Source organism: Rutidosis leptorrhynchoides, chromosome 8 (assembly GCF_046630445.1).
Source record: "Rutidosis leptorrhynchoides isolate AG116_Rl617_1_P2 chromosome 8, CSIRO_AGI_Rlap_v1, whole genome shotgun sequence".
Classification (NCBI taxonomy): domain Eukaryota; kingdom Viridiplantae; phylum Streptophyta; class Magnoliopsida; order Asterales; family Asteraceae; genus Rutidosis; species Rutidosis leptorrhynchoides.
The window spans coordinates 278,645,304-278,657,142 of NC_092340.1; the positions used below are offsets into that span (position 1 = coordinate 278,645,304).

An 11,839-nucleotide genomic window follows, 5' to 3' on the forward strand; every position below is an offset into this window, starting at 1 on the left:
TATATATATATATATATATACGTTTACGTAGGATGGAAAGAAAAAGATATATAAAACGTTCAGAATGCGCGAGCTTTTATAGGCATTTTTGTCCAGGACAGCTCCGCGAGTCGCGGTATTTTTGCACTACAAACTCCGCAAGTCGCGGAGTTCGTAAATCCAGCTCACACAAGTTTGGATCCTAGTCTGCCGACGGTTTTAATATATAAATATAATATATATATAATTTATATAATTAATTATATATTATATTATATTTATATACATAGTTAACTTGTAATTTTTAGTCCGTTGCGTCGAGCGTTGAGAGTTGACTCTGGTCCCGGTTCCGGATTTTCGAACGTCCTTGCGTACTATTTTATATCGTGTACTTTGCGTTTTGCGTCTTGTACTCTTGTCATTTTTAGACGTTTCTCATCAATAATTTGAACCTTTTTGATTGTATCTTGTACTTTTTAGCTTTTTGGACCTTTGCATCTTCAATTCGTCGAATCTGCCTTTTGTCTTCTCCTTTTAATATTTAAACGAATATCACTTGTAAATAGAACAATTGCAACTAAAAGCTTGTCTTTCTTGAGGGATAATGCTATGAAATATATGTTCGTTTTAGCATTATCAAGTATTGTGTTCCGCTTTGAATTCCTATTCCATGGTTTCCTTCTTTAGTTCTTTGATTTCACCATCTAACCCCCCATACCTAGAGTTGCTCCAACTCCTTAGAGCCACTTTGACATTCTTAAGCCTATCTCTAAAGATACAATCTTCTCTAGAACCACGGATAGGAAGTTGCCAAGCATCTCGGATAACCTTATCTATTTCTTCACAATTCAACCATTCATCAAACACTTTGAAAGGTTTCGGGCCATAGTCTATCAACTTATCATGAAGTACCAAGGGACAATGGTCCGAAAGATTTCGATCGAGAGCAATAGCGGAGAGATCCTCCCAAAGGTTGATGAATTCTACATTAACCAAAAATCTATCAAGCTTGCTAAATTTCAAACCATCATCACTAATGCGTGTGAACTTCCTACCACTAATTGCAATGTCAATCAAATTGTTTCTTCCAATAAACTCATTAAATCTCTTGGCCCTACCTCGATGAAATTGAGAATTTTTCCTATCCGAAGAGTATCTAACTTCATTAAAGTCGCCACATGGTAACCACGCCGAATCCACACTATTGAGAAGGTTATCTAACGAATCCCACATTAATTTTTTGTTTTTATCGCTATGCGGGCCATAAATGTTAACAATGATTGATTCTTCACCTAATCGCCATTTACCCCTAATCGCCACAAAGAAATCACCACTCGTAGCATCAATTATTTCAAACTTTGACGTATCCCATATCACAAGCAAGCCCCTGGATTTACTAACCACTTCTTTTTGGACATAACCATAATTAGTGTCACCCCATAAGGATTGTACCCAACTATCCGACAAGGTCTTACATTTAGTTTCTTGGAAAACCGCAATGCAAGGTCTTTTGGATACACATATGTTCCTAACCCACCCAAATTTGCCCTTTACCGAAAAACCTCTAACATTTAAAGAGATAATCTTCATTAAAAAACAACAAGGAAACGAGTCGAAGAGGATGAGACACTTACAATGGATTGGAGGTGGGCCACCTCAATCCGATTTGCTCGCCATATTTTTTCACCTCCTCGCTATTGATCGATTTAGAAGGACCCATAGAGCCATCTTGCGAATTGTTCAGGGCTGAATTAGCTTTCTTTATCCTCAACTTTGATTTCCTACCACATGATTTGCATTTATATTTCAAGGGTTTGTCGCATTTTGAGTTACATCTACCCATGAATTTAAATCGTATAATCCTTGCGGCTGCCGTTTGATTTTCAATCGCTTTCTCATAGCATTCACTACAATGCGATAATTCATTTTCATTAGAGCAAAATTCGGATGAAGAAGACTTGCAGTGACCTCCCTTTTCTTTCCCTAATTCGCCAATAAACACATCATGTTGGACTTCCACGCCTCCATTTTGTTGTTCTACAGGCCCACTTTGATCAGCATTATTTAAGCCAGGCCCATCTCTTGATGGGGAGTTGGGCCCAATTGGTGCTCCACCGAATTCTTTATCCAGCCTGCTAACCCTTTTGCCTTTAACCTTTTTCTTGCCCTTTTTTAATTTACCACCACTTTTAACCCCATCAGAGTTTGTTACGATTTTACTGGAAAAATAAACCTCCTGCGCGTGCACTTCCTTGGAATTAGGGTTACTTTCTCCAAGATCATCTTTCTTGGACTTTGGTGATAGGTTGCAGTTATTGCTAGCCGTCTCTGCTACAACTTCCACGTTAAACAATGCATCAAACCCCACAAAAGCAGACTCTTCATCTTCCACATTAACTCTTGAATTTTCCGGTAACTCTCTCTTCTTTTCTGGAGAGTTGTTACCGGAATTATCATCTCCAGGCACCTCGACATCTTCCTCTTCGTCATCACTTTTTAGAACCTCATTATAAAGACTAAAAACCTCATCATCCTTTGGTTGTTTGTCTCTTCCCAATTCACTGGCCAAATCATCAGAATCTATGTCATCAGAAGCATCCTCATCGGAGGATGAATTGCTTTCATCTTCTTCAAGATTGTGAACTTTTGGATCGTGTTTGTAGCAGCAACATTCCTCAACCTTTTTATCACTTTTTATGACTGCACTTTCTTCAATTACATTCACAAAATAGACTTTTGACTTGTACACCAGTTTAATGGAATCGTTTACTAACTCAGGATCGTTGAGTTTCACAAACACTCTTCCATTCTTTAGGTTTTGGTTACCCGAAAGCTTGCAATTCACCAAGATATATACCACTCCCCACCATTCCGCAATTGATGTGAACATGGTTTCATTCCAACATGGTAAAGGAACACCTGTGATTGTTAACCACGTCATTCGGCATTCGGGCCATGATGAGAAATCCCACATGCATGATTTATGGACCCATTTTTGCAGTGGATGTTGTTTTTCGATTAGGCTTCCTGCCTCTTCAAGCGACTTAAACATAATTAAGACACTCAATCCACCCAATATTTTAACTTCGACATCTGGGAACCCCTCAGCTTCAAAAATTGATTCAATATTATTCAGGGTTTTCAAGTTCTTGGCTTCAGCTATGACCGCTTTGGATAATGCTTCATTGTTTTCCAAACATTTTTCCTCATCTGCTACAACAATCTTTTCCTTGGACTTCACCACACCCTTCGTCTTCCCGACCGGATCCTCCATCTGACCTTTCCTTTTTTCATTTAACACCTCTCTTAAGTCATCTTTCATCTTCCCTATAACTTCAGTGAAGCTTCGCCCATCTTGCAGCCTATTCCAATCAAAACCCGTGTTGCTTTTTGGAATTGTTTTCTCCACCGGTGGAGGGTTATTCACCCTCTTCGGAGCCCTAGTCGTAGCCTTGAAGATCTTGATATCCACACCATTGAACTTGATAGACTCTAATGTTTTTAGAAGGGCCGAACCATCAGTTACATCTGCGAATCTTACAAACGCGAACTTCCATCCATTGTGTAATCTTTTACCCGCAATGTAGACATCCCTCACCGCTCCATATTGTTTGAAGAGTTTCCAGAAATCCACCACTTTCCATTGATCGGAGAAGTTAAAAAACATGTACGATGTTAGTCGGTTTCGGTTTGTATTCCCATTAATGTTGTTCTCATAGTACCCGTTGTAGTTTTTTCGAATACCCGCCGTGCCCTCTCTAGTGTTGCCATTCCTCACACACTCTCTCTCTCTCTACTTTCTCTCTCACACATTCTCTCTCTAAATCATATATTACGTAAAAGGATCTTATTTAAAAAGAATTTAATTACTTAATTTTTATTGGTGATATATATCTTTTCTAGCTTCTCTAATTAATCGGCTCAAAAGAGTTACGTATTACAATCAACAAAATCAAATCGAATTAATTAATTAAACCACTAGCAAAATGACCCGTGGAACCACGAGTATGCGTAAACAATACAGTTAGATGATATGTTTTAGCTTTTAAGCGAATGTAAATATCAAAGTCCTATTGTTTAGAGTATGCTGACAATTAGATACACAAAAAAAAGCATTAGCATTTGAATGAAAATCCAAGTGCATAAATAAAATAAAGTAAGAAAATATATTAAAAGTGAAAGCAAGTATAAGTGATTAAATAACATACAAAATTGATTAAGATTGTTGTTTCAATACAAATTAATCGGAAAAAAAACATTACAATTGTTCATACCATCCATTTGATTTTTTTTCTTGATAGGATAATATTAACACTTACGTCTGAAAATAAGACTATGGCATGGTTTTAATACACAATAGGCTCTGCCTATTAAATAGGGAACTAATTTATTTATTTAGCACTAATTTTGCTTTTATTAACCGTTTAAGTGTAAAAATCGTTAGTGTAGGCTGATGTCATGGTCTCCTGTATGATTGTTACATATGTAAGGTTTAAGTAAAATCAAGGGTGGATTATCCTAATGCTTACATCATAAGTTTATAATTTTAATAGAATTTAAGATGTATGTTTTAAGGTTTGGACTATTGAGATGTTTCATAGCTTTTCTTAGACTGATCTAACGTCTGATTCATGAACTACTCAAAAGTCATGAAATTCATACATGTTAAGGTTTAAATAGTAGGAATTTTAATAAAATAAATATGGGGAATCCTACATTTATTTGTATGTTACAAAACTTAGTATAACAAAGTATTTTAATCACTTAACCAGTTCTGACTACTTCTATTTGAAACAAGTAATATTTAAAGCAATTAATATTTAAAGGGTGTTTGGATTTGCGTTTTGAGTGTCTAGCATACTCATGTTAACCATCCAAGCCTAAACGTTATCGTTCATGAAAAATCCTCCTTTGATACTTCCTCTGGTGCTCGGGGTGGAATATTGTAGAGACGGATACGGACAACTGTCTCATCTAGATTTTTTTTAAAAATGTACACTAATAAAAAAAATTTACTAGAAAAATGAAATTTTATCAGTGTCCACCTTCTCTCAATACCTTCTCTCAATGAAAATTTTATTAGGTTTGAGCAACCGTCCTATGTGTAGTTGGGTTCAAATTGCACCATTGCTGGTACTTAAACCACTCATGTGGAGATTTTAAACATTTTTCTTACATCACGACTCAACTTATTAGGTACACTTGACTTATACCGTATGAAATTCACTACTTAACGGTATAGAATTATCGGGTACCAGTAGTCAAAAGCCTTGAGTTTTTTTTCCTATCATTGTTGTACATAAGTCTTAAAACTATGCATGTAGCAAGTAAATAGTTTATTATTTTTCAATTTTGTTGTGTACGCAACTACGTTGTTTCCCGTATGCATATCTAGCTTCTAAAAGCTTGTGCAGATTATAACTCACTAGATCATTGACGTTAACGCAATGTGATCAGAGCAAAACCACCATCGTAACGCCACCATCAAGCCACTAGCTTGGCGTGATGGGGGAAAAAGGTCCGGCACGATGGGCTGCATCACCGGAAGAGAGGGTTCGGTGGTGGTTGACGTGTCATGAGAAAGTTGGCTAGCCTCAAGCACTGGGTCACTGGAAAAAATTGCAACAGTGGGGGAGCGTGTATATTAACTAAAAATAAATAAAATTTAATAATAATAATAATAATAATAATAAATTTTAACGATTTTTATCTATAAAGTAACTCATTCATTCGTTTTTTACCCACACAATTTAGTTCCTCTATCCAATTTCTATAATATCTATTATTCTAAATATGTCAAACTCAAATAAAAACCGCAATCAAAATTCAAATCAATTTCTCAATCCTAATGAATTTGAATCTTCTAATTTACACAATTTCGGATAATCAAATATGCCCAATTTGACTTCAAATTCTCCACAAAATGTTCAGGGTAATCAACTAACAAATCCTTATGAAAATTTCACTCCATAAAATATTTTTTAAGATTTTAACAATCCACATTTTTTCACTCAATTTTTACAATCACAACACGATTTTTATAATTCGCACAACCACAATTTATGTGGTTTCAAATTCATTTTGGGTAACAATTTACACAACCACAACTACAAGATGAAGAAGTAGATTAAATTCGTAATGACGCAACAAATGCTATACAAATAAGAAAGGATCATCGGAAAAAGGAAATGAAGTTGTGAAAGAACCGTAAAACAAAAAGCTGTGGACACCACTAGAAGAAGTTTTGTTGGTAGTGTGATGCCCCGTACAAAACCTTCGTGTACGAATCATCAACAACAGGATCATTACAAGGTCAAATACTATATGCTGTTTCAAAATAAGTTTGCATTCATGAATATAGGTGACGTCTTAACAAACGTCGAATGTTTAACAACCAAAAGTATGCTTCTACGAATAGCAAGCAATAATAGTACGTGACCCATAGGTCGTTACAAACACATCGTTTCAAAAGTAATATAGTTTGAATGTAAAATAAACGTTTCATGCGGTGACATCTCTAATAAGCGCAGCGGGTGTCTACAAAGCATGACCAGTACAGTGGAAGCAAGCAAACCTTAAGAACCTGAGAAAAACATGCTTAAAAATGTCAACACAAAGGTTGGTGAGCTATAGTTTAAGTATAACAGTAATGTAAGGTAGGTCACGAGATTTCAGTGCTTCAACAGCGTTTCAAAACAGTATGAAAAGTATATGTATAACCGTGGGCACTTGGTAACTAACTTAACGTAAATAACACCCCCTAAAAGTACACTTGGCGAGTGCGTATATTTATGAAGTATTAAACACCCGTTAAATGCTAGCGCTACTAGCCCGAGTGGGGATGTCAAACCCTATGGATCCATATCTAAGATTCGCGTTCACCGGTTCAAAGACCAATGACTAAACGTTACATAGCTAAGGGGAAAGTTTACGCCCTTGTATAACCCACACATATATAAAGTTTAAGTACTCGTGCCTAGTATGTTGTAGCGACCCGAACAAAGTCGTCATTGACGGCGCCGTCTACTTAGGTCCCGTTACGTGGTCATAAGTCTTTAAAACAACGTTTGACCAAAAGTATGTCGCATTCATTTCAAAAGTAAAGATGTTTCAAGGTTTACAAGGTAGTTCGACAACTAGTTACATTACAAAGTTTAAAGTACAATTTAAACATATGCGACACAATTTAAAAGTAGCCAAAAGACGCTCCACGTATGCATGTATACTCGACATCCAAGCAAGTATCAAGGTAATGAGCGGAAGCATGTATCACTAAACGTTCAAGGACCTGAGAAAAACATAGAAATCTGTCAACGAAAACGTTGGTAAAATCATAGGTTTAAGTAAGTAAGTACAAGTGAACCACAAGATTTGCAACAATGATGTAATAGTAATACATTCCAAAAGTTTGTTTCACGAGCACCCAATTATCAATGCTTAACATTCCTTCCATAGAACCCCATCACAATAGTGTTAGAACATACACTGTTTCTCGAAAATATATTTCATTCGTAAACGGTAGCGAACCGTTTGAATGAGGGTTTGTCAAACCCATATGGCCATATAACATAAGTTCTCGCTTACACCCGGCAAGTGTAACTAATGATAATCGAATTGAGGATTTTTGTTCAAACTCGTATGTAGAATGTTTGTTTTCCTGTACTTGTGTTCACTTAGTAAAAAGAAACGTTTATGTTTTCTCATCCCAAATGTAAGTGCAAAAGAGTAAAAGTGGGACTATGATCTCACCTTGTGTGCACGAGTAATAAGTACTTCAACAAGTAATGTGTGCAAAGAACAATGCTAGTCTTGACCTAAACAAATAGGTTTATATCAATATCGGTAAACACGATAGGTCAAAGTGTTCAATTAGTCCTATGGCTCGTTAAGACTCGATCATAATAGCATGTGAATCAAATTGTCATGTTTCATGCAAGGTACAAGTATAAAAGCATGTTAGAACGATTGCACAAACATTTGGTTAAGTTTGATTAAAAGTCAACTTAGGTCGGGTCAAAGTCAACGAAAAAGTCAACACGTTCGGGTCGGGTCCCGAACTATTTTTCTGAGGTTTTTAATCATATATGAGCATGTTAGAACAAGTTACATGTGAATCGGAGGTCCATAGCATAGCAAACATTTTCCGTAAAATGACCAACGAAGACAGAAGCCTGCCAGTGTATCTGGACGGCGTCCAGCTTTGAAATCTGGGACGGCGTCCAGATTGGTATTCAAGTCTGATGCAGAAAACTTCTAAGTGCACGAACCAAAAACCAAACTAACACATTTTATGATCCGCAAACAACCAAAACATGTATCTTATATCATCGGAAAGGTATTTTGACGAGGAAAACATCTAAACACATTTCATCAATCACATTTACCTTTACAACAACCAAAATCACATTGAATGCTCAATCATTTAATGCATTCAAGTTCATAAATGCAAATCAATGATTCGGCAACCAATTTACATGAATGATATGCCGTCTCGAAGGTAATCAAGCATACAATAAAACCTAATACTTACTAATAACATTTCATGTCATTCCAAGCATCAAAAGTCCATTTCACGTTCATCAAACCCTAACCCAATTTTACCAAAATCACTAATCAAGTTCATGAAGTTTTCTAAAGCAACCTACACATCAAATTGAAGCTAGTGATACTAGGAACACATTTAATACTTGCACTTTATCATAACAACAACATTAAATCATCCAAAACTCAAAATCAAACACACACTATTCATGTTCATGCTAGTTACACTAAAACAACGAGATCGAGCATATAAATCATATATTCATGATAGACTTGAGCCATAGACAATAACTAACAACTTTATAAGTTAAAAACATCAAGAACACAAAATCTAGTGATTTTAGAAAGTTACCCAAATGTAATGAAATTGGTATGGAATCGAAGAAGAAGTTGCAAGGATTTCAAAAATGTAATTTGTTTTGCAAAACACCCGCTAGCTCGAATTTGGATGATGATTCTTGTTGGTGTTCTTTGAGAGAAAAAAGGAAGTAGTAAAAGATGAGGATGAAAATGAATGGATGAAAGGGGTTTGACCCTTTGACCTAGTCAAGGGTTTGATCCCTTGTCAAGTTTAGTCCCTCAACTTTCGTTCGGGTGCGTGAATTACCTAAACGAGATAATTTAAAATGCGTATCAACGAGAGATGTTTTAAACATATAACGGACTTTAAAATGAACAAACGGAAAGTAAACGGAAAAAGGCGGGATGTTACATATGTAAAACGTAAAATGCGCATGTATTCTCAGTCTCAAAATAGTTAAAGTAAAAAGGGATGCTATAACTCACAGTGAAAAGTAGTAAAAGTCGATACGCGGGAAATAGTAAGCAAGTGGTTGGTCCGGAAGGTCCTCAACCTAAGTTAAAAGTTACTAAGTCAGTAAATCACTCCCAAAGGTTTAAAAGTATGTAAATTTGGTCTTAAGTATCATCGTCATTCATCATTAAACAAAAGGGTTTGAAACAAGGGCTGACTTCGTTCAGTCACCACGACCTCTATACAAACTGAAATAGGGTGAGTCCAGTGGCCATGGCTCCGTATATGAGTCCCCTAGAGGCTGACCAATTTCCAGAACCAAACTCGTCTTCGTTTGACCGTGGAGACGGTTTAAGTGCGAGTAGGTCAGAAATTTCAGCACAACATTAATAGGGTGTGGTGACTTTCGGGAGGCCATAGATCCTAAACCGTAACTTGGATTAAGACGAGGTCTAAACGGAAAATCATCTACTCGAATCGAACTAACTGAAAATCAACCTTCCAGTAGCCCAAGTTGAAATGTCCCGTTCTTATTGATTAAAAACGTTCCATATTAATTGATTTCGTTGCGAGGTTTTGACCTCTATATGAGACGTTTTTCAAAGACTGCATTCATTTTTAAAACAAACCAAAACCTTTATTTCATAAATAAAGGTTTAAAAAGCTTTACGTAGATTATCAAATAATGATAATCTAAAATATTCTGTTTACACACGACCATTACATAATGGTTTACAATACAAATATGTTACATCGAAATCAGTTTCTTGAATGCAGTTTTTACACAATATCATACAAACATGGACTCCAAATCTTGTCCTTATTTTAGTATGCAACAGCGGAAGCTCTTAGTATTCACCTGAGAATAAACATGCTTTAAACGTTAACAAAAATGTTGGTGAGTTATAGGTTTAACCTATATATATCAAATCGTAACAATAGACCACAAGATTTCATATTTCAATACACATCCCATACATAGAGATAAAAATCATTCATATGGTGAACACCTGGTAATCGACATTAACAAGATTCATATATAAGAATATCCCCATCATTCCGGGACACCCTTCGGATATGATATAAATTTCAAAGTACTAAAGCATCTGGTACTTTGGGGTTTGTTAGGCCCAATAGATCTATCTTTAGGATTCGCGTCAATTAGGGTGTCTGTTCCCTAATTCTTAGATTACCAGACTTAATAAAAAGGGGTATATTCGATTTCGATAATTCAACCATAGAATGTAGTTTCACGTACTTGTGTCTATTTTGTAAATCATTTATAAAACCTGCATGTATTCTCATCCCAAAAATATTAGATTTTAAAAGTGGGACTATAACTCACTTTCACAGATTTTTACTTCGTCGGGAAGTAAGACTTAGCCACTGATTGATTCACGAACCTATAACAATATATACATATATATCAAAGTATGTTCAAAATATATTTACAACACTTTTAATATATTTTGATGTTTTAAGTTTATTAAGTCAGCTGTCCTCGTTAGTAACCTACAACTAGTTGTCCACAGTTAGATGTACAGAAATAAATCGATAAATATTATCTTGAATCAATCCACGACCCAGTGTATACGTATCTCAGTATTGATCACAAATCAAACTATATATATTTTGGAATCAACCTCAACCCTGTATAGCTAACTCCAACATTCACATATAGAGTGTCTATGGTTGTTCCGAAATATATATAGATGTGTCGACATGATAGGTCGAAACATTGTATACGTGACTATGGTATCTCAAGATTACATAATATACAATACAAATTGATTAAGTTATGGTTGGAATAGATTTGTTACCAATTTTCACGTAGCTAAAATGAGAAAAATTATCCAATCTTGTTTTACCCATAACTTCTTCATTTTAAATCCGTTTTGAGTGAATCAAATTGCTATGGTTTCATATTGAACTCTATTTTATGAATATAAACAGAAAAAGTATAGGTTTATAGTCGGAAAAATAAGTTACAAGTCGTTTTTGTAAAGGTAGTCATTTCAGTCGAAAGAACGACGTCTAGATGACCATTTTAGAAAACATACTTCCACTTTGAGTTTAACCATAATTTTTGGATATAGTTTCATGTTCATAATAAAAATCATTTTCCAAGAATAACAACTTTTAAATCAAAGTTTATCATAGTTTTTAATTAACTAACCCAAAACAGCCCGCGGTGTTACTACGACGGCGTAAATCCGATTTTACGGTGTTTTTCGTGTTTCCAGGTTTTAAATCATTAAGTTAGCATATCATATAGATATAGAACATGTGTTTAGTTGATTTTAAAAGTCAAGTTAGAAGGATTAACTTTTATTTGCGAACAAGTTTAGAATTAACTAAACTATGTTCTAGTGATTACAAGTTTAATCCTTCGAATAAAATAGCTTTATATGTATGAATCGAATGATGTTATGAACATAATTACTACCTCAAGTTCCTTGGATAAACCTACTGGAAATGAGAAAAATAGATCTAGCTTCAAAGGATCCTTGGATGGCTTGAAAGTTCTTGAAGCAGAATCATGACACGAAAACAATTTCAAGTAAG

At 35.3% G+C, this 11,839-nt stretch overlaps 1 protein-coding gene across 1 annotated transcript; it reads right to left on the bottom strand.

Moving 5' to 3' along the window:
- Positions 1–642: 642 nt before the first annotated feature.
- Positions 643–1,569, bottom strand: LOC139864237 (uncharacterized). Its single transcript, XM_071852816.1, has one exon. It carries the CDS (start codon positions 1,567–1,569, stop codon positions 643–645), a length of 927 nt encoding a protein of 308 aa, XP_071708917.1.
- Between the last annotated feature and the right edge of the window lie 10,270 nt (positions 1,570–11,839).

What these genes read in the sequence shown, in the direction of transcription:
- LOC139864237 (XM_071852816.1), bottom strand. Translation starts at nt 1,569, where the DNA reads ATGAAGATTATCTCTTTAAATGTTAGAGGTTTTTCGGTAAAGGGCAAA.